Source organism: Penicillium daleae (assembly GCF_028827525.1).
Source record: "Penicillium daleae strain IBT 16125 chromosome Unknown utg000009l_segment0_segment0, whole genome shotgun sequence".
NCBI classification, from domain to species: domain Eukaryota; kingdom Fungi; phylum Ascomycota; class Eurotiomycetes; order Eurotiales; family Aspergillaceae; genus Penicillium; species Penicillium daleae.
Window position 1 is genome coordinate 345,281 of NW_026623157.1, and position 24,950 is coordinate 370,230.

At 50.1% G+C, this 24,950-nt stretch overlaps 11 protein-coding genes across 11 annotated transcripts; 7 read left to right on the forward strand and 4 right to left on the reverse strand.

Annotated features, from left to right (window-relative positions):
* Positions 1–610: 610 nt before the first annotated feature.
* Positions 611–1,613, forward strand: N7458_011333 (SDR family NAD(P)-dependent oxidoreductase; the record flags this gene model as incomplete). Its single annotated transcript, XM_056914715.1, has 5 exons — positions 611–1,020; positions 1,077–1,189; positions 1,239–1,261; positions 1,315–1,367; positions 1,424–1,613. The coding sequence occupies 5 exons, from the start codon at positions 611–613 to the stop codon at positions 1,611–1,613; spliced, it is 789 nt and encodes a 262-aa protein (XP_056759469.1).
* Positions 1,614–1,707: 94 nt separating this feature from the next.
* Positions 1,708–3,582, reverse strand: N7458_011334 (Zn(II)2Cys6 transcription factor; the record flags this gene model as incomplete). The annotated part of the gene is made up of 1 exon (XM_056914716.1): positions 1,708–3,582. One exon carries the CDS (start codon positions 3,580–3,582, stop codon positions 1,708–1,710), a length of 1,875 nt encoding a protein of 624 aa, XP_056759470.1.
* Positions 3,583–5,457: 1,875 nt separating this feature from the next.
* N7458_011335 (uncharacterized protein) lies at positions 5,458–5,958 on the forward strand (the record flags this gene model as incomplete). The annotated part of the gene is made up of 1 exon (XM_056914717.1): positions 5,458–5,958. One exon carries the CDS (start codon positions 5,458–5,460, stop codon positions 5,956–5,958), a length of 501 nt encoding a protein of 166 aa, XP_056759471.1.
* Positions 5,959–6,649: 691 nt separating this feature from the next.
* On the reverse strand, positions 6,650–7,328 carry N7458_011336 (protein transporter TIM23; the record flags this gene model as incomplete). Its single annotated transcript, XM_056914718.1, has 2 exons — positions 6,650–6,673; positions 6,738–7,328. 2 exons carry the CDS (start codon positions 7,326–7,328, stop codon positions 6,650–6,652), a joined length of 615 nt encoding a protein of 204 aa, XP_056759472.1.
* A 306-nt stretch (positions 7,329–7,634) lies between these two features.
* N7458_011337 (uncharacterized protein) lies at positions 7,635–13,032 on the forward strand (the record flags this gene model as incomplete). The annotated part of the gene is made up of 9 exons (XM_056914719.1): positions 7,635–7,786; positions 7,845–8,761; positions 8,815–9,793; positions 9,849–10,082; positions 10,134–10,673; positions 10,726–11,246; positions 11,305–11,445; positions 11,495–12,129; positions 12,187–13,032. The coding sequence occupies 9 exons, from the start codon at positions 7,635–7,637 to the stop codon at positions 13,030–13,032; spliced, it is 4,965 nt and encodes a 1,654-aa protein (XP_056759473.1).
* Positions 13,033–13,456: 424 nt separating this feature from the next.
* On the forward strand, positions 13,457–14,599 carry N7458_011338 (uncharacterized protein; the record flags this gene model as incomplete). The annotated part of the gene is made up of 1 exon (XM_056914720.1): positions 13,457–14,599. One exon carries the CDS (start codon positions 13,457–13,459, stop codon positions 14,597–14,599), a length of 1,143 nt encoding a protein of 380 aa, XP_056759474.1.
* A 679-nt stretch (positions 14,600–15,278) lies between these two features.
* On the forward strand, positions 15,279–17,477 carry N7458_011339 (PX and BAR domain-containing protein; the record flags this gene model as incomplete). The annotated part of the gene is made up of 6 exons (XM_056914721.1): positions 15,279–15,372; positions 15,430–15,695; positions 15,752–16,018; positions 16,078–17,136; positions 17,200–17,313; positions 17,382–17,477. 6 exons carry the CDS (start codon positions 15,279–15,281, stop codon positions 17,475–17,477), a joined length of 1,896 nt encoding a protein of 631 aa, XP_056759475.1.
* An 843-nt stretch (positions 17,478–18,320) lies between these two features.
* On the reverse strand, positions 18,321–19,063 carry N7458_011340 (uncharacterized protein; the record flags this gene model as incomplete). Its single annotated transcript, XM_056914722.1, has 3 exons — positions 18,321–18,507; positions 18,567–18,774; positions 18,958–19,063. 3 exons carry the CDS (start codon positions 19,061–19,063, stop codon positions 18,321–18,323), a joined length of 501 nt encoding a protein of 166 aa, XP_056759476.1.
* N7458_011341 (putative endo-arabinanase) lies at positions 19,043–19,900 on the forward strand (the record flags this gene model as incomplete). Its single annotated transcript, XM_056914723.1, has 1 exon — positions 19,043–19,900. The coding sequence occupies one exon, from the start codon at positions 19,043–19,045 to the stop codon at positions 19,898–19,900; it is 858 nt and encodes a 285-aa protein (XP_056759477.1).
* Positions 19,901–21,544: 1,644 nt separating this feature from the next.
* Positions 21,545–22,604, forward strand: N7458_011342 (uncharacterized protein; the record flags this gene model as incomplete). The annotated part of the gene is made up of 2 exons (XM_056914724.1): positions 21,545–22,085; positions 22,153–22,604. The coding sequence occupies 2 exons, from the start codon at positions 21,545–21,547 to the stop codon at positions 22,602–22,604; spliced, it is 993 nt and encodes a 330-aa protein (XP_056759478.1).
* Positions 22,605–23,182: 578 nt separating this feature from the next.
* N7458_011343 (uncharacterized protein) lies at positions 23,183–24,472 on the reverse strand (the record flags this gene model as incomplete). Its single annotated transcript, XM_056914725.1, has 1 exon — positions 23,183–24,472. The coding sequence occupies one exon, from the start codon at positions 24,470–24,472 to the stop codon at positions 23,183–23,185; it is 1,290 nt and encodes a 429-aa protein (XP_056759479.1).
* Positions 24,473–24,950: the final 478 nt, after the last annotated feature.

A 24,950-nucleotide genomic window follows, 5' to 3' on the forward strand; every position in this document is an offset into this window, starting at 1 on the left:
GAAGATCCTCACCCGTCGAATCTGAGACGGAGACCTGGTATCCGAAGCCGGTGAGTTCCAATTTGGGTTTCACTCTCAACAATATTGAATAGAAGTAGTGCAGATCCTCGTTGTGTAAATGTCCCAACTGAAAAAGGAAATCAACCGCGAGAAGGTTTACCACATCGACCCACTTCGGCCCCACGCAACGCCACAAGCGATACGCATGGACAGCACCGCGTAGAAGGATCCAAAGGAAGGAAGTCCTGCCTGGTATTGCGGGGGTTTGAAGATGATTTTTATTTCGGAATCTTCCATCTCCGCATCCGACACAGAAGAAACGATGCGAGGTACGACGCTTGTCAGGTCCGTGGAACCGAGGGAGGTACACAGAATGGACTCGGTTCTTTAAAAATGAGCGCTTTAGATGTGACTTGGGAGCCCTTAGTGCCTGGATATTGCCGCCACTGTTGCGATTATTGCTAACAATAGACTTCTCGGGATTCTAATAGAGAAGGAGTTCCTAGTCCAGAATCTTGCTGCTCTCTTTTTTATTTCTCCATAACCTCCAGACTCAAAAATCCCATTAACCTGCGCTGATCGACAAGTTCAGGTCGTACCACCAGCAAATATGGCGTGTCAAGTCAAAGGAACAGCATTCATTACCGGCGGCGGCTCAGGAATCGGCAAAGCCACCGCTCTAGCTTTCGCGCAAAACGGCATCCAATCCATGGCCCTCGTCGACCTAAACCTGGCTCTCCTTGAAAAGACTCGTGACGAGCTCCTCGCCCAATTCCCAAAAATCAACATAGAAACAATCCAGGCAAACGTTGCCGACGAAGCATCCGTCGAGAACGCAGTGCGCCAGACAATCGAGCGCTTTGACAGTATCGAATTAGGCATCAACTGCGCTGGAATCAGTGGAACTCCCACACCAACGGATAAGATGACGCTCGCTGAGTGGCAAAAGGTTATTGATGTCAATCAGACTGGTGTGTGGCTATGCCAGAGGGCTTTGATTCGGCAGATGTTGCAACAAGAGTAAGTGATACCTTTTGACGATTGATTGTGGAAGCGGTGATCTGACTTGAAAGCAGGCCGCGAGGTGGCCGTGAAGGACGAGGCGTCATTGTGAATGTCTCGTCGATGTTTGGCGTTAGTGGTCCTCCAGGCCCATTCGATATTCCTCACTACACAGCGGCGAAACATGGTAAGTCCGCTCGGTTCCCTCAATTTGGTCCCTGGATTAACAATAGCAGCTGTGGTTGGTTTGACCAAAATGGTAAGATATCGTTCCCTAAACTCTAGATCTGAATATGTAGCTAAAGGAGACAGGACGCGAAAGCCTACTCGCGACAGGGAATTCGCATCAATGCTATATGTCCCGGGTACGCCTCTTTTTCATTCTCTATTACATCTGATGAAACCTAAAAGAAATCGATAGCTTCGTCGATACCCCCATCATCAAGCAGCAAATTGAGTCTGGGTCGATGAACCCCGCGTTTGAGATGACGCCTCTTGGACGGCCAGCGCAGGTGAAGGAAATTTCAGACGCGATACTATTCTTATCCTCTACTATGAGCAGCTATATGTGTGGTACAGCGCTAGTAGTTGATGGAGGGTTTACCGTCTAGGGATTTTATGCGTAGATTATTTTGTTCTATGTGAATTTTGTATATTCTGTACAGCAAGGCTGTTGTTAAATTGACTCGCATGGGTAGCCAGGATCTATACGAGCATAATATCAAAGTCTGCCTCTTTAGCAATCTCCTGCCAATGGATATCCTTCCCTGGAGCCTGTGCACGTCTCTGCCAGAGCTCTCGGACAATTTCGCCAAGTATGTTAATGTTTTGTATGCCATGGCGGCTCTTGCGGTCAAATGAAGCCAGCATGCGGGCTTGGAGATCCGCACGTTCGCATTCAGCAGCGACGACGAAGCTGGCCCAGTTGTAGGCACAGCCTCCTTTATCATTGCTTAAGGACTCAACGGCTTCCAACTCTTGAACGGCTTTCTCTACCAGATCTTGAATCTCGCAAAGTGGTGCATGACGCAGTGTTCGGCGGAAGTAGATTATGGTGGCATAGTAGAAAGAATTGAGTGCATGTTGTATGATGATTGATCCCGGGGCATCGGGTGTGGATGAGGATGGGAAATTGAGGTAGAGCTGCAGCTCGAGACGATCCAGCTCCTCCATCGAAATTTCAGAGTATGAGTCGGCGAGGAATGTGATGTGTGCCAGAAATTGGACCAAGGCTGCGGTAATGCCATGCGATCGTTCCAAATAGTGCCGTAAATCTGATGATCCATCCAGTAAGGACATCAGCTGCGACGACATGGGTAGACTGCAGAGTGATGATAGAGACAAATAGCTTTGTAACAAGCGAGAAGCTATAGGCCCTGGAACCCAGCCTCCATGGATCTCGTTTTCTAAAAGGCCAAGTCCCCCAGCAACATGTGCTCTCCACCGGCTTCTGCGCCCAGACATTGCTTCGGCGGTAATGCAAGTGAGCACAGCAGCCAATGTGGGTTCGTCCAGTCGTTTGGCTCGTTGTAAATTCTGGCGTAAATGGCGCAGAGCGAGTTGGTCATGGTACATGGCTACAGATTGATATCGTGGATCTCGGCGGAGGTGGAAAAGGCTGAAGGCGGAGGATGCACATATAGCATGGAATATGGAGAGATGGATATTAGACTCATTTGGGGCTGCATCAAGCCCTTTGAGGGCCATTGGCATGAATATCGTCCTGCAGGGGTTATCGGGTGTATCAATTAGCAGCATGTTGCCGCTGAGAAAGACCACCCAGTGATGAACGAGTTCAGTTTCGGGTCTTGGGAGTTGTGTAGGATTGATGGCTATCCTGGGGTAGATATTCCTCGATAATGATTGTATCGGTATCAGATCTTTGCCTTGGTTCTCATCAAGACCATGCTGCTTCTCGGGATTCTGGCGATCGGCCAGTGAGAGCAGCTCAGTCCGATCACTGTCACTTGAACCGGGAGACTCGGATGGCATCGGCGAGGGCCGCTTGTCATCGCTGGACATGGAGGACAAAGCACTTGTAGAAATCGATACCTCAATATTATGTTCCGGCGACGGCGCAGTTATGAAATCACCATTAGTGGTTGACTGATCCGAGGTTGAGATGCTTCGATCAACGGCATAGCCAGCACTCTCCGTACCATGCGAGGGTGATGAATATGCGCCATTCTTCTCCCCATCATCTGCAGATATACACTCATCTGATCCAGGGCTTGACGTGGAGAACACGGTGAAAGGCCCTCGTTGCTGGGACGAGCCATCCCCAGACCATTCATCTAGCTCTGCTAAAAGAGCCGTCACAGCCACTGAGGACAAGTCCGGCGTTGATTGTGGAGCAGATAACCATATCTGCCGCCGTTGCGACCGAGTTCCTGGCGTTTGAGACCATCCCAGACGCAAACCATACCCCTGACACTGCCAACCGCTTCGGGTACAGCGAAGACAATGGGGCCGCTCATCGTCGCATTTGACCCTGCGGGCCCGGCAAGTCCAGCAGCCCGTAAATGTCTTTGAGCGCGCTTTTGGGGCTTTCACATTTGTGGCTTGTGAGCTTTTCGGCATCCCCACGGAGTTTCGCGAGTGAGGGTTTGGTGGATGTTCGGGATGTTGGCGAGTCCAACCAAAATATTTCTTCAAATTTGCCTCCCCGCATCGGCACCCGCCGGTCCCGATCTACGTGAGGCTTGACCCCTGGAACCACGCTACCAATGGGCGATGGTGTGTAGGGTGCTAAGTATTCATTACGGCTGGTCCTTCCTAATTGGATGTAAAAAATGACCTGAAAATGTATGGATTGGAGATTATGACAATTGAAGGTTACTCCTATGGGCCTCCATTTGACTGGAAAAGACATGCAGCAGGGTGTTATTACAAATTAGCACGGTTCTAGAGTACCGTGTAGCTACCATAAGCTCATCAGTACTACGAATTCTTGCTGGAGTCATCTATATCTAGCCCCGGAAAGTGTTTAATTTGACCTTTTTCAAACCTGCTAAGCCTATGACACGTATACCGCATTGTCTACAATTGGCCCGTTCATGTTTATGTGACTGAGCAGAAATTAACAATTTCTAACGATTTCTACCCAGCTGACAAAGAAGGGCATTGCGATAGAGGTTTTGAAAGACCCGTTTGCTGATTATTAATGAAAATATGGCGAAGGAGCTGTCACTGTTTTGGTCTCCTGGAGGATCAACTAGAATTCCAGAATGCTGATATATATTACTCCGGGTGGACCAGACCCGCAATGTGGAAGAATATTCAGGCACGGGCAGAACATAGATAGGCAACTATTGAGAAGACATGTACGCATCTTTAGCAAATTGAGTGACTGTCCACCTCATTAGTTACATGAAAAGAGGGACCGGAAATCCAGAAAATCAACTAGGAGGCTTGACCCGAATAGCAATGCCGACTAAAAATGGAAACGGCAAGACGGTCTTTACGGCACAATCGGGACGGCGATCCCCACAAAGCCACCTGTCCAACTTGCATGTTTAGATGGGAACCTTGATATTTGATCAGCCGGATACATATAATACGGACTGAGCCGACGACATAGGGTCCCAAGGGTTCCTATGAAGAACGTTTGTACTTCGATATAACATCATAAATGTACTAGATTAAGGAAACGGCCGAGTGAGTAGACTTGATCGAGCTTTACAAAGGGAAAGGAAATAGAACCTGCAGGAGTCAAACTGACACCGAACAGGTACCGAAAAATACATGTCAATCGAGGGGTTTGACAGAAAGTACGGCGCGCCAGGGCTCTCTCTATCTGGAGCCTTGTCGGCATCAGTGCTATGGATTTACCCACGTTTGAACTAGATATGCCACTAATTTTGGCGCACCATGGGGCTAAATGGCCAATCCATAGTTCTAAATACAGGAAAGAGGCTCCATAATGTGATAATCTCATGATCTAACAGTGAACCCATAAAATACGCGGCACTTGGTCCGCCAAGTTTTTCAAAATAGATCAGCTAGGACCCTCGCTAGCGACAGTGATGATGAACTAACTTATCGAAGCAGTGCGGCTTTCTCCAAAGGAAAGGTAATCCATGTCATGTTTTAAGCATGTGGCCTGAGCTTGAGACATGTCGTCAGCTATGATGGACTTTCCAGCCACGAAGAGCAGTAGGTTGAAATGATATCCACCAGGCATCGGCATGGCAATCCAGCTGGTCATTTCGAGACCCTCGAATCCCCTGAGGCGGGCAGAAAATTGAATATGAGCGGGGAATTGATTCGCTATCAAGACTAACTCATTGTGGCTTTATCGGATCGTTGGTGTATAAGATGATACTGAAAACCCGGTTTCCTGCCAGGTAGTCAAGTAACCTCTTTCAGCTTCATTTTCCCCGGAGAAGTTCTACACTTCGTTCCACCCATTGGCATATAATTCACTTGCTCAAATAAACATAATTGCCCTCCGTTATGCCTGTCACCACCACCTCAAGTATCACTTCTGCTTCGGCGACCTCCAGCTGCCATGCCAAGCTATACGACATTCCTACGCATGATGCCGCCTGCGCCATGCCTATGAAAGGCAACTACTCGGCAATTATGAGTAGTTGTTGCTCTTCTGCTTCTGTGGTCGAGTACGATGGGTGCGATTATTACTGCTTGGCTCAGGGTCAGACCGTTGGTGATCTCGCCGAATGCCTCATCAAGGCGTCCGAGCCTGGCCAGGTTTGGTGCAATACCAATGCCAACGCTAGAGCTACCGCGACAGAACCCACTACTGGCACTGAAATCATCACTCTCAGTGCCACAACTACTGGCACTGATTCCACGTCCTCCGCCACCTCAAGCAGTGCCACTGCGAGCTCAACTGCCAACGCTGCTGGGTCTGTCGTACCTCATCCTGTGTCCAAGTCTGCCGTTGGAATGGTTGTCCTTTTGTTGGCCGGGTCAGCAGCAGGATATTTTGTTTAGAGCCGCGGCAGATATCGTTATCAAGACAAGGCCCTAAGTTGGTGCTTTTGGTGCTTTTGCATCGATATGTTTATCCTCTCGGGATCTCGGGATGTTTCGGATGCCTCGGGATTCAAGATTCGGCGAGAAGGAGCTTTCAACTTGCCGATGACGATTGTGATGCTCAAATTACTGTCAATCTTCTTCGCTTGTCTTGCAGATGTGAGATAAGAACCCGAGTTCGTCTCGCAAGCTCTTTTCTTCAATCACTTTTCGTTGCAAAGCTTGCATTATATTTATCAGAGGTTACTGGACCGAGTTGGATGCGTGATGATTCTCTATTGTAAGCCCTCGCAGGATTAAGGATACGTGACAAGACACCGAAAAACAAGCGTCGTAGTCGATAAGCCCAGAAATGCAAGAGACTTTTCTATGTACACAGACGAAAAGCAATAAAAAGTACAAACCCAGAAACACACCCCATTCCCAACCCACGCAGAAATGCGAAACATGGATGCTTTGAGCGCCGGAGTGAAGAGATCTGCAAGGGAAAAGAATAAAAAAAGCCGTTGTAATACATTGCAGGTGGAGAAAGAAGCTGGCGGTGATCGGTTACCGCTGGGGTCATGGATGGTAGGGCGGGAAGGGTATGGTTGTTCGGGCCATCCGAAAGGATGATAGTATGACAGAGACTGGTCATGCCAGTATTATTTTAAAAGAAGGCCTTTCGCGTCACCTGCAGCAAAAAAAGTGTTAGCAAAGCTTGTGGACAAGTGGTGCATCATCTTCGGGGAACGTACAGCCCAAGCACCAGCAATTGAAGCCACGATGCCTCCGGAGATCATCATGGGCTTAACACCGCGTGTGCTCTTGAAAAGCATGCCACTCAAGGCACCAGCCGCCACACTGTTGGCTGAATCGTGCTTGCCGCGCGCATATCCGATAGCCGAGTTGAAACCATTGTAAACCATCGCGACAACACCCGCGGAGTTACCGAGGAACGGACCGCGGCGGGTGATCGAGTTAAGCACACCGTTCAGTCGGATCTTAGGGGGAGCAGTTGCTGGCGTCTTGTTCAGTCCTTCCGCAAGACCCCATGCGCCACCGAGGGTGAGAGCGGCCAAGTACGTGGTGCCGGCGCCGTAGCAAAGGTCGTCGGACCAGCCGCGAGAAGGCAGAACGGAGCGAGAGCCGGGCAGAGAATCAAGAGCGGAGTCTTCAAGGGTCAAATAATCAAGAGTATCCTGGTTCAGGCCGGCCAGGGGATGGAGTCTGGTGGGATCGGGAATGGCGACTTCGGAAAGGAAGGAAGAGGCATCTGGGGCGTTGGAGTCATAAGGAGAAGGTGCCGCGGTCTCCTTGCGGCCGCCGAGGTTGTCCCAGATAGCCATGATGTGTGAGAAGGTAGAGAGATAAGATTATTAGAATACACGACGACGAAACTGAAGAGGAGGACGATGGCCCTTGATCGCAGCTCCACCGACTGTCGGCGCCAGCAAAAACTTCGGTCCCGTGACTGAGGGATACACGGAATATAGTTATCCCGCCACTAGTCCGCTTTGGGTATCCCACATCCAAAAATTGGCCATGTTGAAGCCTGAGGCAGCGCGGGGAGCTTCGGACAAATTCAATATTTCTGTGAATTTGGAGTACAGTCTGATTGCAAAGAAACCAGGTCATGCGGGATTGCACAGGTCATGGATGCTGAAATGTCCCGTGGCGCCGAGTGCGCTACCGCAACCAACATGGATGACATTGCGCAGAACGTACAATTCTTGTCAGAAAAGGTTCTGCAAGATATTGCCAAAGGTCAATTAGTCAAGCTTGCCTTGAATTGTGACGATAGCCAGTGAGTTTTAGTATATCTGGACGCTCCCAAATGGATCTCACTCACGCTTCTTGAATAGGAAGGTGGACCGAGTCTGGCAGTCATTGATTCAGACAGTTTCAACGCCGTCTCTGTCTAATCAGCATACAGCGGCAGCGTGCAATGCCGTCTCAGCCTTCCTGGATGCTGCTGCAACTTCCAAAATTGAACAGACAAAGCAATTGGCTCTCTCGTCAGAGAACTGGCTTGCGGTGTTTGAAGTATTTCTCAGCCGATATGAAGATGCGAAACCGAAGCCGCTCAAGCAGCTTTTGGGCTCATTGATCAATCTTTTGGCCAAGTATATGCACGGGCTCAAGAAGGTTGAAATACAAAAAGCAGTGACGGATGCGATTATTCCAAGTATCGTGCTCGGTGAGCCTCGATCACGATTGAAGGGTTCGCTGGTGTGCTTTGAGCTTGCAATCCGCAAAGGCGCCATCCGCGGCTCTGATTTCATCTCTTTGCTACAGAGATGGCTCGGTGGGAACCGTGAAGGATGGGTGCATGTTTTTGAGAATACCCAGGAAGCCCTGTCTCTCAACACCTCTGAAGACCTTTCCGGCCAGCCATCCAAGGAGCTGGCAGCAAAGGTTTTTGTGCTTGGCCTCCTTACCCAGACGAACAGCCGTGATTTGTCCGGATCATGCGGAAATGTTCTGGGTGCTCTTTTGCAGAAGTTAAAGACTGAATGTTCGGAGTGGTCAGTTTCCGCTATCTGGGTTGCCCCTGTTCGGTACATGATGCTTCATATCGTGGATAACCTGGAAGCCATGTCGAGCCAAATCCTTCAGCCAATCTTCTCGGCTGATCCTACTGGCTTTATGGCCTTTGTGGAAAGCCTGCCCCTTAAGAGCCTTCTCGCAGGTGACATGACCGAAGCCGAGGATAAAGAGTATATTCTACTTTTTGCTGCTTTGCAAATAGGCAAGAAGACTAATCTTGTCCACGAAGATTGTAAGATGAACAGTCGAAGAAAATTTCGAGATGTACTTTCTAACTGATAATAGATGATGGCTCGAAGCCAAGTGAGTCCAAGCGTGGTGCACCGCAGAAATTGGTGCTTAAGAGCGAGGTTCTGGGCAACTTCCTGCTTCATCGTGAACCCAATATCCGGATCGCGGCCTTATCGCTGTTGGTAACTGCGTTCTCGACCATCAAGCCATTCACATCAGCTGCCACTGACTCAATTCTACGTGGCCTGCCGTCCATGCATGCCGACTCTGATTCTTACAGCAGAGGCGAAATTATGAGTCTTACCAGGAAGCTCATCATCCGCCTCAAGAGTGGCATTCTCAAACAAGAAGACTCGGGGGTATCAGCGAAGGGGCCTTCTAATCTGCCTTCCGGTTTGGTGAAGAGCGATGATGAAACAATGACCTTCCTACGAAAATATATCAACTTCATTGCAGGCGATCTTGTTGTGACTGCGTCGTACCCACGACATATCAGTGCACTTAAAGCTCTGAAGCTGTTGCTCGAGTCCAATCTGGACCCTCGCACAAACATCCCTCCAGCGAAGTCCGAGGTGGAAACACGCTGGAAGTTCCACATGAATGTCTTCGAACCGCGACTGCTCCGGCTGCTGGTGGACCTGCTTCTTGATCCTTTTGAAGAAGTGAGGCATACTTCTCTGTTGATCATAAATATTTTCCCTCAGACGATATTGATTCACGGCTTTGAAGCCATCGGCAATCACTACCCATCTGTGTGCATGCGCTTGACGGATGCACTGGCCCGAGCTGAGTTTACTGCCAGCAATACTAGTCGGGCTGACCATGCGGATACGGTTGCTCGCCTCTATCATATCTTGTTCTGCGCTGCTCTCCCGACTAGCGCAGCCTCGACTGGTGCAGACTGGTGGTCAACAAAGACGTCAGTTGTCCACACCATCTTAACCAAATTGGAGGAGCGTCTCTCATCTTCGAAGGGTCTCTTCAACTCAACTTTACGTGAAGCGCCTCTTCATGGATACATGTCTGGACTAAGGTAAAGTAACACTCAGCTTCGAAATACCGACCTCAACTAATCGAAAACTATTTAGATATATTGTGTTGATGCCCGACTTCCATACCCTTCTATTGAATGGTTCGGACATTGGTGTGTGGCGGTCAATCCACGATCGTATCGTATCTATCTGTGATAGAGTATGGGAAGAGGTGAAACCTGTTTTGTGCATCGACTCTCCAGAGGGTCATACCGACGATCCGATTGAAGATCTCGCTGTTGGACCAAAGGACATCCTCTCTTACTCGTGGAGAGCTCTTCGGGAGTCCAGGTATGCTTCGGCTTCAGACCGGGAAAAGATATCATTGCTAATGGAAAATAGCTTACTCCTACATGCTACCATGTTCAACACGACCTACGGACCTGATGGCCCGAATGGACTTCAGTGTGCAGATTTTGAAAAGGTCGGCCGGGCTAGCTTCACCCAACTTGCCGAGTTGCGACACCGTGGCGCGTTCTCTACTGTCTCACAAACATTTGCCACCTGCTGTGAACGGTGCAGCAATTCGAATGATGCATCAATCCGAGAGCTTCCAAAGGTTTGGTACAAAGAGGCTAGAACCACGATTTTTGAGTCGGCTTCCAAGCTGACTCGACGATCAGCCGGGTTGCCTGCGCTGGTTACGGGTATACTTTGCTCTTTGCACCGAACTCCTTTCTTTAAGGAGGCCATGGATGACCTTCACGATATCTCGCATCTTCCTGTCGAATATAATAAGGAGCAGCAGTACTTGGAGCTCCCCCAGGTCCATGCTATGAACTGCTTGAAAGATATCTTCACCAACACGAAGCTCGGTCCCTTTACTGAGCCATTCATCATGCCCGCACTTACCCTCTCTGCTGAGCGGCTCGGCTCTCCTATGTACGTGGATAACTCTCACATCTCATCACTCTTATTAATGTTTTTGATTCAGTTGGGCTCTTCGCAATTCCGGTTTGATGCTCTTCCGTGCTCTGCTCACCAGGATGTGTCGTATGGTTCCTGGAGCTGTAGCTGGATTCGGTGGTGTATCGGGGTCTGAGCCTGGATCGAAGATCTCATTCCCCAAGTACCCCGGTCTGCTTGAGCTGCTATCCAAGCTCCTGGCACCAACCGAGGGCACAACTGCTCAAGAGGGCACTGATATTATCACCGAGCGTATCTTCCCCGCCTTGGAGTTGGTTGGAGAGAAAGTTCCCACTATCGGAGACGACTATGACGCGAAGCTATGCAAGCTTGTGCTAGCGCACTTCCACAGCCCAGTCTGGGGTATTCGAGAGCATGCTGCTCGTGTCTATTCATCCCTACTGACTAGGACGAATATCCTCAAAGACGTTGAAACTTTGGTCAGCCTCATTCAAGAGAATGTATCTGAGAACTATATCCACGGCGTAGCTCTCTGTATTCGGTACTCTCTCCGCCGCTTCGCCGCATCAACTGATGCGTTCTGGACAAGTATGATGCCTCAGCCCCTCTGGTCCTGACAACAGTTCCACTAACCGCCTGACCATAGACCACCTCCAGGATCTTCTTGTAACTCTGCGGAATGTATTGGCGACGTTGCTCTCAGCTGCGAAGTCTCCTTCCGTTGCCACCTGCGTTATTGACATATTGAATGATACCATGGAACGAAGCATTGCAGGTCAAGCTGAAGGTACGTTGAGACTGGATGGAAGTAATTCATGGAAGCTAATATTCTATAGACCAAATCATTGCATTTGTTAATGACATCTACGACCAGCATGACCTTCACGGAGTCTTGAGCTACATCTTCGACGCTTCTCACCCGGGATGGAATCTTGTCAGCCGTACTCGCGCATGTGCCCTCCTCCGAAGAGCCCTTGCATGGTGTACCTTGCTGAAAATGCTCGTTTCACAAGAGTGGACGAAAATCGCTGAATTCTACCACAGCGTCTCCCAATTCGACGCCGATGCTGGCAGTTGGATTCTAGAGCAATTATCGGAATATTTGGCTGGGGAAATCAAGTACAGGAAAGCTTTGATCGACCTGTACTCTCATGTCATCCAGGGTGATCACCCGGCGGATTCCAAGACATTGGCCGCTTCTAACCTGGCCACTGTTTTGGAGGAGATGCTAGCCACCTCAGCAGACGGCATATCCGAGTTCAACCTTCCGTACGTGGAACTGGAGAAGTGTTTCATGGCCGAGCTAGACTATCAACGGTGGAATCGGCATGCTACGGATGCAGAACTTCGTCTTCAAGGATGTCTTCTTGCTCTTCGCGCTTCTTCAGTCCCGGGAAAGTCCCTTTCTCATTTGAACAACAACCTTCAACGTTGGGTTATCAAGTTGCGATCTGCCTTGAGCGAGGAAACAGTGAGTTGATCATCAAAAAGTTATGTGAGGGGGCTGATGACTAATAAACAATCCCAGGAGTTCACTACTCGATACGCAGCCGTGGCATCTGTTCAGAGCTTTTCTAAGGCTCTACGTCCGCAAGGCGATTCAGCACGCACAGATGCATCTCTGCTAGATGTCTATCTGGTTCTTTATGACATGCTCAACGATGACGATGAGGAACTACGAGATATTGCTGCAGCCTCTGCATCATGGGTGCTGTCCTATTCCTCGGTATCGCCCACATCTGCCCTTGCACTCGGCCCCCTGAATGCAAGCGAACTACTTGCAACTTTCATCACTGATCACTACTCCGACTCTGTCTACTTTGCTCGTCGTGTTATGCGGTACCTCACAGGACAGGAGTCTCGCATCAGTGGATCTGACAATCAATCGCGCCTCGTGCCAGTGTCCGTTCTCATGGCACAGCACTGCCAAGAAAGTACCGTCTTGTTTGTTGAGGAGAAGCAAAACCTCTTCATTGACGAAGTCCGTGAAGTTGATATGTGGTCTCGCGTGATCTCACAATTGAAGCGAAATGCCTATCCCGAAACGTTGATACGGCAGATCTCCTGTTGGGTTTCTGAAGGATTAGACCACCTCCTTGTGCTTGTGAATAAGGCTTCCGGTTCAGATGGGCTACTGGGCTGGACTTCCAAACCCGAGTCGTTCGCTTTGGGAGTTCGTGTTATCAGCATTGCTGCATCGCTTTCTTCGCAAAAGTTCAATGTGCCGGAAGCTCTGGATGTCGAACAGGCCGCTTTGCGAAAGCAAATACAGGATCTATTTGATGCTGGACAAAAGGCGTCTCTCCACGATGACTGGCTCTCGCGAATGCAAGTTGCATTGAACAGTGGTATTTCAATGGAACAACAAAATTAGACAGCATTAGCATAGAGAATACCAATTTCCATTTCTGAGAGGCTGTTTGCTCGACCGTATCTACGCTTGTCTTATCGTGCCTTATACTTCCTCGCTCCTGACCTTTTTCCATTCCGTCACGTTACTTCCCATTCAAGAAGGCCGACATGCCCACCTGATCTCAATTGAGTCCTGGCAATCTCGATTCACTTTCCCTCCGTTCGTTTCACGAACCCATCGTCAATCAATTTCGAATCAAATCGGAGTAGGTGTCGCTCTCCGCAAGCTTTCATTCCTTTTTTCGGAGAACTTCATCAATTTTGTCAAATCAGCCACAAGGCTTTATGAGCTCGTAGCTCATCTCGTGAAGATTGCCTCTAAAATAGTCGACTACGTTACTACGGATCGCTTGCAGGTGGCCGGTGGCTGGCAGGCCCTACTCGCCATGCAGGGAAACCAGCTAATTGCCCTTCTCATCGGCATCCTGCTACTCATCATCACCATCGGCTGGTTGGTCTACTGCTGGTATCGACGACATGTCAACATGGGAGTCATGATCAGCCAAGCCCGAGCGCGGGTCAGGCGGGAGCGTCGCCATGCTCAGTGTGATGTGGAGAGAGGCAGCCACGGTCCTGATTATCCCGTTCCCAAATACACTCACTTCGGATGGGTACGACCGAAGCTGAGATATGCCGACATCAAGGAGCCGGAATATGTGGTACTCCGCCGCTTGAATGATGAAGGCAGTCATTACCGGGCCCATACTTTAAGAGAGGGCCGTGTCTCTCCAGCACATGCAGAGACGCGGCGTCCGGGGTACCGCAAGGGAAACACGCGGCCGCAATCGCCGAACAGATCCTATGGACATCAGCAGGGACAAAATCAGCAACAGAAACAGTCAAAGAAACAGAAGCAGAAGCAGAAGCAAAAGAAAGGAAATCAAGGCAACCAAGGCAACCAGAACAACCAAGGGAACCGGAAGAACAACAAAAGAAAGAACAAAAACAACAAAGAAGAGACCCATGAGCAGCCTCAAGAGAACCAACAGCACGATGATAATCACGGTTATCAAGAAGGCTACGGAAATGATCAAGAAAATCGCAACTTTCGCCAGCAGGACGTCCAAGACAGCAATGAAGAGAATCCCGATTGGGGTGAGCAGGGTGCCCAACACAATGACCAAGAAAATCACGACTCTGGCCAACAGGACGTCCAATACAACGGTGGAAGCAATAACGGCTGGGGCCTGCCGGCAGACCGAAGCAACCAAGACAACAATGGTAGCCAGCATGGCCAAGGAAATGACGGCCACAACGACCCTTGGGATAGCTACAATGTTCAAAGTCCCCGGGTGTCTGAGAAAAGTGATGGACACGATCCAAAGAAGACTGGCCAAAGAGACCACAATCAAAACAGATATGAACATGGGCGAAGAAACGGCCAGGGAGGTAGTTCACGGGGCAATGGCTACCAGGACAGGCACTCCTCTAACACACGGGAGAGGAGTATCCAGACGGGGAGCAGTCGAGGTAATAGCCCCGTGCGATCACCAGTCCATGACAGGCAATACAACAACTACGAATGGTGAGGCAGGTCCATTCAATACTTGCAGTGGTGAAAACGGCCGATTATTCTTGGGTTCGACTATCGCACTTCTGTATTCCATAAGGTTGAGCCAAGGTGAACGGAATGATGATGGACACTCGATCTACCCAGGGCGCTTTGATATTACACAGAGAAACATCCATTTACTACGATAGTGTAGTGAGGCTCAGAATTACCTTTTCAGGGAAGTTGTATGATTGCGCTCATGAATCAAATGAGTATTCATTAACTCCTACAACGAAATTTGTTTCATAGAGTTGACCTTGGGCGCTTTTCAAATTGACCATCTAGATTCCAACCAGACGTGAGTTCAATGGATGTTATTCATGGCAAGAACTGACTGCCACATGTACCATGTGAGCATCAAAATGTATGAACGTGATCGTGCAAATGGTATAAAAATACCTGATGCGCTCATATTATCCGCATTGCTTTCAGTGCCTGTCACATAAGACCTGATACTATACCACAACTGTTCCGATTATCGTTCCTCAGGCATCCATGCCGATCACTTCGTCAGTGGTTCTTCCCGCCCGCCGCAGTCGGTGACGTTGGTTCTCCCCGCAGATCCCCAGGCACAGCTTTCCCAGAGTCCCAAGTTCCCAACCTCCAACTCCCGAAGGCTACGTTGTCTGCCTGGCCCCTTCGGTATCCTCAACATCATGTGGAACGATGAGGATAACAACCCCTACGGGGCATTCGACCACCATGAATCCCGCCTGTCCGACTCACTGCATTCAGCCGCCCTGTCCCCCCGTAAGCTATCTCCCCCTCCGCGGCTGATTGCTCTATCACCGCGCTGACTCGAGACAGCTACGTTCGAACAAGATTCCACTCCCCCATCCAGTCGTGACTCCAATATGGATCCGCCAGACTACATATCTCATCCGGAGGATTTGAGTGATCCCGAGGAAGCCGATTATGGAGCCGCAAGCCAACAGTATCCGCGGAAGAGTGTATACGACAGCCGCATTGAGCAGATTCTCTACGAGAATCCGGAAATGCCGATTCTCATTACGGATGCCGGCAAGAATCATGAAGGCGGTGGAAGCTTCATCGTCTATACTATTCGGACCGCGGTATGTTGACATGCGGAGTGGGCTTCGGACGGGGCTAATGGATGGATGACCTTTAGGATCTGGAAGTTCGTCGTCGGTATTCGGAGTTTGCGTCGCTGCGCCAGACACTCGTGAACCTGCATCCGACCCTCATTGTTCCTCCGATCCCCGAGAAGCATAGCATGGCCGACTATGCCGCGAAACCTACCAAGGCCAAAGAAGACACGGCGATCATCGAGCTACGAAAGCGCATGCTCGCAGTCTTCTTGAACCGGTGTCGCCGCATGAAGGAGATTCGAGAGGATGGAGTATGGTGGCGCTTTCTGGATCCAAATGTTAGCTGGGTAAGTCGGGGTCAAGTATATTGCGATTAAGTGGATTTCAGCTAAATTCAAGCTTGCAGAACGAGGTCTTGCACTCCCACCCAGCCTCATCCGTCCCCAAGAACAACCTCAAGGCTCCTCCTCTCGACCCCGCAAACCCGACGCAAGCCCACGGTTGGCTTCCCGTCCCTTCTTCATCCGCAAAGCTCAAGCACGGTGGTGGCGGGTCGTCCACAGCTGGAGGCCCACCTTCATCACCCGGTGATAGTCACGATGTGCCGGTGGTGCCTAACCCAGGCCCCGATGTTCTGGGCCGCTTCCCGCCCGAGTCGCGCAAGTTGAGCGAACAGGAGCTGGACCCTTACTTTGTCAACTTCGAGGCCTCGACCCGAGAATTAGAGCTGCTTTTGCAGGGAAATATTGAGAGGGTGAATCGGCGGACATTGTCACATCTCTCTTCCCTTTCTGCTGATTTAATGGAATTGGGCGCACGCTACAATGGGTTCTCTCTATCCGAACAATCCCCGACAGTGGCTGCCGCGATCGAGCGCATTGGCCAAGCCGCAGATACCTCCTACATTGAGACCGAAGAGCTGTCTACCGCACTGAGTGCTAGCTTTGCGGAGCCGATGCGCGAGAGCGCCCAGTTTGCAAGCGTGGTGCGGAACGTACTACGATACCGGGTCCTCAAGCGTGTGCAAGAAGATATGACCCGAGATGAGCTAGCCAAGAAGAAAACGCTTCTAGACTCTCTTGAGCGCAGTGAGCTGGAAGCCAAGCGAATTGAACAGTATCTTACCCGCACCTCCCCTCAGTCTGGCGGTCCCCGGTCACAGCGATCGCTATCAACTTCTTCCGCCGTGAGCAGCGAAGGCGGCAGCATGGCCGAGCCATCGACCGACTCCGAGTTCCCACCCACGCATGGCGATTCGATCGGTAGCGCCTCACCACCCAGTCCCGCATACAAGAAACCCGAGCCCTCGCCGTCTTCGCCGGCCCACCGCAAGACATCTAGTGGCAACTTTGTGACGAACAAAATCTTTGGTCGCATCAGTCATGCCATCCATGGTTTCGCCGATGTCGATCCCGAACGGACTCGCCGCGATCAGATCGGCAAGACCAAAGAGAGTCTCATCCAGGTAGGTTGATCATTAATCGTGACCAATCAGTCTTTGCAACGAGTACTAATTATTTCATTGCAGCTCGAGCAAGCACTTGATGTATCGGAAAAGGATGTCAAGGACGCTAGCGCAGGCGTGCTGCAGGATCTGCAACGTTTCCAGAAGGACAAGGAAGCCGATCTCCGACGCTACATGGTACGCATGGCGCCTCCGACCTTCCCCGCTGGAATTGGCTCACTAACCAAGACTTGGATATCGTTTAGGTCGCATATGCGCGCTGTCACTTGGACTGGGCACGGAAGAATCTCGAGACGTGGACCGAAGCCAAGGACGAGGTGGACAAGATTGTCGCACGATAGACTGGCTGGTTCCTGTTGGATTTTCACGAGCTTTCTCGGCGTCGACGGTGTTGGATCTCGCGTGGGCATTTCTTCTTCTTTTGTCTTTCCTTTTTCTTGTATCCGTTCTCTTCAGGCGCAAATACCGATATAGCTGGGCCCATTCACGCCCTAGGTGGCATCTACAAACGACTTCCAAACCCAGTTCCTTGTCTTGTAGTTTAGGTCTCGTGTATACACCGGTTTTGTGTCTTGACTCTGGGTCCCCTAGGCTCAAGTTCCTTGGATCTCTCTGTCTTGGCTTTTCTTGGCTCGCGGCGGGTACGAACAGTGGGGAACTTAACTGATCCACGCTGCTTGAGACCAAGTGGTTAGTGCAACCTTGACAAACCCTGTATCAACCACCTCCCAACTGGAGATTGAGATGGTTGTCTTGGACCAGACCCTGCACGGGACAGAGAAAAAGGACCCCGTAATGCCTCCTCTCGCTAGGTACAAAGACACCACCTCCAACTCCGACCCCGTCTACAAGACTTTCCAACGCCCGGTTTGGCAAGGGAGTCAAGCGACGGGAATGGCAAAGGGCACATTCCACAGCCGCCCGAGATGAAGAAGCAGTGGGAAAGAAGTGGGTTCGTGGCGAACGGGAGGATGTCTTTGGTCCGTGAGGGCCTTCAGAGCGGCGATGATCGACAGGAACCGCAACCGACCGGAGCGAACCTTCGACCGGGTTCGCCCTTGCTTGGTGTCAACTGTGTGGACTGCGAGAAGTTGAGAACAAGCACACCGCGAGACACTCAAGATTACTCCGGACTGGACATCTCTCTACAGAATGCGTTGACAGAGGCGAGAAGGACTACACCTCTACGCATCATCTCGAAACATGACACGGTAGTCTTCCACATTCATTGCCAGACAAAGAGTCTCAACGACGCTCCATTCAACACTTTTGGTCCCGGTCATCCCACGCAATTGAGCTTCAAGTTGATCTGCCGAGCATTCCGTGCCTTGCAGCTTATCCCCCTTTCGTCTCTCCTCCAGTGGATCCCACCTCGAGGAAGACAAAACGAGTGGACCTCGATACATCCCCTCAGGACTGAGGGGACATACCCTTCGAACAGCATCGTTACCCCATCGAATCCAAACCCCCCACTACCGTACCGGGTAGCCACTGACAGGGTGGAAACGCCGTGCATCCAGACCTGAGAACGATGAGTGCCTGGATTCAGCGCTGCCAGGATGATCGTCCAGAGCAGCCACTTATCACGGTCGGCGAAGCCGCCCTCTGCCACCGTCGAGGATTTTCCCCAGGGTTGGTCTTTGCGGTCCCTTTGGCATCTATCAATTCCTCGACGCTGGGTGAAGATGCTTGTTCTATTGGGATTGTTATGTCTGTTCACCGTGGGCTTGAGTCGGAGTTTGTATCTGCGCGACGAGGCGGGATTACAGAGTCATGATGCCGTCGTTCTTTTCCCCCTCCACGTCAGACGAGACAGCATACACATGATCCGAACATCATCCGTGTCGGCGATACGTTTTACTTGTATCATGTTGGCGAACACATCTTCATTCATACCGCGCCGAGCATGGCTGGTCCGTGGCGACATGTCGGTAGCGTGTTAGATGCCAACAGCGTTATTCCAAAGGGTGACCGGGCCGTCCCATGGGCTCCGACTGTCGTGGCCGTTGACGGTACTTACTACTGCTACTACAGCGTGAGCAAGGCAGGCTGTCGGGACAGTGCTGTGGGTGTGGCTACCTCCCAATCACCCGGACCGGGCAATTGGTATGACCATGGCGTGGTTGTCCAAACAGGAACGAGCAATGGATCTGATGTGTCACCATATACCATTTCAAACGCCATTGACCCGGCTACACTAGTCCTACCCGATGGATCAGCCTACTTGACTTTCGGAAGCTACTGGACTGGGATCTATCAAGTTCCCCTCGGCAAAGACCTCATTTCCCCGGTCAGCACAACACAACCAGATGCGCGACACCTCGCCTACGAACCCCATGCCATCAGTGCACCAAACCAAAATGCGAACTCGCTCTGCGGTGATCCAACCGGACCGCATGCTATCGAAGGCGCCTTTACTTCCCACCACGGCGGATATTACTATCTATGGTTCAGCCGCGGCCGATGCTGCGATCTCGACAGAGGCACCTTACCCGCCGCAGGCTCAGAATACAGTATTCGCGTGGGACGATCCAGAGATCCCCGCGGTCCATACATAGACCAGTCCGGGAAGAACCTGGTCGATGGTGGTGGAACTGTTATCTACGGATCCAATGCTGAAACCTACGCCCCTGGCGGGCAAGGCGTGATCCGAGTCGGTGATACCGATATGCTATACTACCACTATCGTGAGTCTACACCAACCGACTGTATCATCATCATCATCATCATCATCATCACCATTCACCATGAAAACAAATATTAATGATTCAATGCAGAAAACAAAACTGTGGGCCTTGCATTTTCGGTAAGTCCTCATCTCTCGCGGCACGCTTGTGGACCGAGGAAGATAACCCGCCCGCCGATCCTCCTTCATTCCCCATTTCGGCAATGTCATGAATCTCGGATGAAGTTGCTAATGTTTGCAACAGGATGCCTTACTCGGTTTCAACCCGTTGGAATACGTCAATGGATGGCCAGTCGTGCAAGCATGATCAATCTGAAATTCGCTCCACAGCATGACGCAATCATATAGACAAAAGTGTTGGTTTCATCCTCGGTATCTGGATATTCGAATTTGCGACACCGAGATTGTCGACCTGTCTCGCATTGATCTATTGCCCAATTTACGTGTCTGAGTCTCTGCCATGACAACATGACACCCATCCAAATCCCTGATCGCTTTCCACTCTTCCTCAGTAAAGCCATCGCTCGTGTGTGGCTAATCTGGGGCTCAGAGCCATTGCCCTTTTGATCTCTTTTTTCGCATTGATGGCGTCTACTTGCTTGGGTGTCGTCTTTTGTGCATCTGGGGACACTTTTTTCATTCACAGGCGTTCTCTAGATCTTTCTTGCAGCTTTGTATATGTCGTGCGGCCGCTTGCATATAGAATCGAGCATGGAATACATATGGACTGCTGTGTGCCTTGGGGTACAAAATTTCGCTCATAATTCTTTGACATGTCCTCAAAAGTAATGCCCATTGCAGCCTTATTCCCCCCTCAGTGATGGTGGGCAATACCTGTCATGCTCCATGTACTGTACGAAATAGCAGTCATCTTGGCCCAGTTGGAGCGATATATATGACTTTCGCTCCAGGCTTTCCGCCGTGGGCGGTAAGTAAGCCCCATCGTAGACCCCCTTGAGGTTTATTCATCTAGGCACTGATTTGCTAAAATGCCCAGTTATGTCAACCCGGGTATCCAAAATTTAAAAGTTCATCGCTGATGCTCTACCATACCTGGGACCAGAGCGGTATAGCTACCAGTCACGTGAGAGCAGGCAGCCCTAATATCTATTTAAGCTAAAGGCTTGGACAATTAAATTTCACGACAGGAACCAGGTTTAATAGTTCCAGTTACATCATTCGTGCAGGATAGCTAGTTTTAGTGTTGATCCTGTACCTCAATTGTGCTCATTCTATTTTACACCGCACATAGCTATGTATTGCACAAGCAAAGATATTGCAGACTGTTTACTGTGAAAGACAACAAGGACTCGATCATAAGGGCTACTTCCAAGTACCAGTTACATCCATGCAGTGCCAATATTCAATCTGTGGAGGACTATGTGTTTCCGGGTGTTTTTACTAAAGCGATTGCTTCGTGCAGGAGGTGAAATGGTCCCTCCTGTAGGTACTCCATGTCATTGTCCAACCAAAACCATCTAACGCACCATTCACCGTCCATTCTAGTACCGAAGCAATCGATCAAGTCAAATTCAGGCATGTCATTGCAATTGTGAGGCTCTTACCTCGACTCACAATCCCTCTCTCGCACCCTGTTGTCGGACCTTTTCTTCTTCCCCGAATCATGAATCCCCCTTTCATCGCAGCTCATTCACTACATACCACATACTCCATAACACTTCTCCATTCAAGTTCATTATTCCAAAACTTGTGCTACTCGTCATGACATCCGACAATGTGACCTCCTTCGCCATTTCATCGGACGACATCAAGGCCCTCGATCACCCCAACGTTGAAATGAGGCGCTCGGCCTTCTTCCGAAACGGATACCCCACGTTACCTTCCCCGGAAGTGGTCCGCCAGCGTGCTGAGACACAGAACACATCATTAGGCAAGCTACATGAAGATGAGAAGGATTCTGCTATCTGGGAAGAGGAGGACAACCTGTTATGGCGCCGACCCCCCGTCATCTTCCCATGCATGAACCTGATTGTCAAGTGGGGCGGTTTGGTCCGACGAGAAGAGGGCATCAATATGTATGCCATCAAGCAATTCCTGCCGCAGATTCCTATGCCAGAAATTTATGGCTGGCGCACTGATGGAGAAGAAGTCTTTTTGTACATGGAGTACATCAGAGGCCGCAAGTTGGACACGGTCCTGGAAGAAATGACCCATGCAGAGCATGCACTGGCCATCCGAGACCTCCAAAATATGCTGAGTGATCTCCGTCTTCTGCGACAAGTCGAGAGAGATGCATTCGTTGGTAAGTTCTCACTTTCATCTAAAAGAACGCATCATAGTAACAGCACAGACACCTAACATGTTGATAGGAAGCATGGTTAAAACAGCAATATACGACAAAACCTTCTATCGCTCCTACATACACCGACACATGTATACCTTTGACTCCGTCCAGATCTTCAACCTTTCGCTCTCCTTCAATCCGAAATACAACTGCGAAGACAAGGTCTGCCCAGTCCCTGTTCATCCCGACCCGCACAGGGCAGACCTACCAGACTCGAACGAGGTCCGGTTTACACACGGCGATTTACAGCCCAGCAATGTAATCATCTCCCATTGCCGGCCGTACCGAGTCTTGGCGGTTGTAGATTGGGAGGAGGCGGGGTGGATGCCGGGGTATTGGGAGGCGTGCAAGGCGCTTTTGAAGAGAACTAGAGTGGATGAGTGGAGCGAGATGTACCTCCCGGTGTTGTTCGAGGAGAATAGCGAGAAGGTCTACAGGGCCTTCGAGTGGTTCGTGCAGGAGTTGCATAGACTGTGATGGGGGAGGAAGTGTTTCTTGGACTGACGAGCCGTTGGTATAATGGAGAGTGCTCGTGCAGTAGGTTTCTAATTTGAATGTAAACCTGATGTCCTCTCAAGATGTTTTGACTGCATTGTAAGTGGTAATTGAGCTATGTTCAAGGGAAATTACTTTGTAAGCTTTGCCAGTTGACTAGCTACGAATGAAGGCCGTGAAGAATTAACAAGGTCGTAAATTTCCTAAATTCAATGCCATTGCTTGCAAGCTACTCGTCTGTAGTTATGGAACAAACATGTGATAAAACTAGACTACTCAAGTGTTCCAGAAAAGAGAAGTAATCACGACCTAATGGAAAATTCCTCGAATGATAAAACACGTCCCCCAAAATCACATAAGGAGTCGTCCATGACTATCATATACAGGGACAGACTATCATCTACAGTAGAATGTTGCAATCTGCATTAGTTTCATGATATTTCCTAATTGTACAAACGTAACGAAATCGTCAAAGATATTCGCTTTCCTCTGTATTCACTCTAGTCCCGACGGCTGGATAACCATCCGGGGACAGTGCCATCAGAGCTCAATCGGTGAGCTCAATCCGTGAACATGCTCATATCAATGATATCCCCAAATGCCTCCTCAAATGGAATCTCGGTATCCTCCGCAGCCTCATTAGTGTCATGGTGTAGAGGCTCGTCTTGGTGAATCTCAGTTCCTTCTGGCAGAAGAGGGTGGGTTGCGAACGGCGGGTCATCGCATGGGGTCTCCGAATCCCCAGTAGTAAAGTCTTGCATCACAGATGAAAATGCGTCATCAAAGAAGGTTTCCTCGTTTGTCAGCGAAACGTGATATCCGTATCCATAACCCAGTCCGTGGATGTCTCCCGCATTATCAAGGTTGCTGAGCGAGTCCAAGTGATCACCGTTATTGTCTTCGGTGTTGATATGTTCGTGGGCAGGAGAAACAGGAGGGTTCGCGTTCTGCGTGAAGTCTGACGATGAGGTTGCCATCGTATTCGGATCGAGTTGATCAGGCTGAGCGGAATCCCCAATGTTGTTTTTCTTGGACTTCTGATTCGAGCCGTTCTGGATGAACTCCATCATTCGACCAAGAACAGGATTATCGTCCAACTGGTGCTCCAAGAGAGTCGAAGGGAGGGTGAACTGAGTTCGCAAAGTAGGACGAGCAATATGGAAGTCCACTTGGGCTCTGCGTGAGACGTTTTGAGCTCGGGATGCGGTGGAGTCTCCGAGGTGAGATTGGAGACGAGATGTGGTGTTGAAAGGATGATGAGTAGTGATATCCGGAGTAGAGCCTGTAGAGACGTTGGCTCTGCGTGAGACAGTTAGAGTTCGAGATGTGGTAGAGTCTCCGAAGTGAGACTGGAGACGAGATGTGGTGTTGAAAGGATGTTGAGTAGTGATATCTGGAGTAGAGTCCACAGAGATTCTGGCCTGACGAGAGGTCTCGTCCAAATCGGCAGGATGAACTTGCTCCTGAGAAGTTTGCTCTGAAGAAGGCAGAGTGGGACGGGTGGTTCCGCGTTCAAGGCCGTTGAGATCCCAGTCAACAGAGAGGCGAGAAGCCTGTCTCTGGGTCAAACTTGCCTCGCGGGCTCTGGCGGCGATGATCCGATGCATAGCAGACCAATCCACGGGGTGCGGAGGAATTAGAGTACGGACATCGAAAGAGTTGGGTCCATGGCCAAGGTGGCTATTAGAATGAGAGAGAGAATAGCCCTCTCCTGCTGTGGAATGAGCAGAGACGGTTGCTTGTGCCACTGGTGACGCCTCTTGCTGGGCGTTCTGGCCATCCCCAGCCTGGGAGGCAGGTGAACGTCCCTGACGGCGGTGAAGGGCTTCGAGATTGGATAGCAGAGTCATTCTGAAATGGTAGGTGGAGGGGCGAATACGAGAGATCGTTGCACGTGACTGAATCATCGCAAATGAAGCTGGCAGACTTCCCGATTTGGAAGGTGGCGAGATCCAGTTCGATGCAAACATTCGAGGGTAGCACTTTCCCAAATAGATGTCCTTGATACCTTAAGAAACAGCGTATTAACGAGGAATACGAGACTAGATTTTACAGGTGGAAATATTCGAGAGTAAAGAGCGCGTTATTTTCTAGGCTGTGAAGCTCTAGCCATTCTATCTAAGTCCTGATTCCCTCCGTATGCAATGCAGATTTCTCTGCTGTGGCCTGTAATGCTGGAGAAAGATGAAAAGAAAAAGGCCTTCAACACATGAAATCCAAGAGTCCATACATCCAGATCGTGCCATCTCATCACACCTGTCTATCCAGGAATGACTCGATGACCACATAGAAGTAGGATAGCAGGAAGAAAAAACATCATCAACTAGC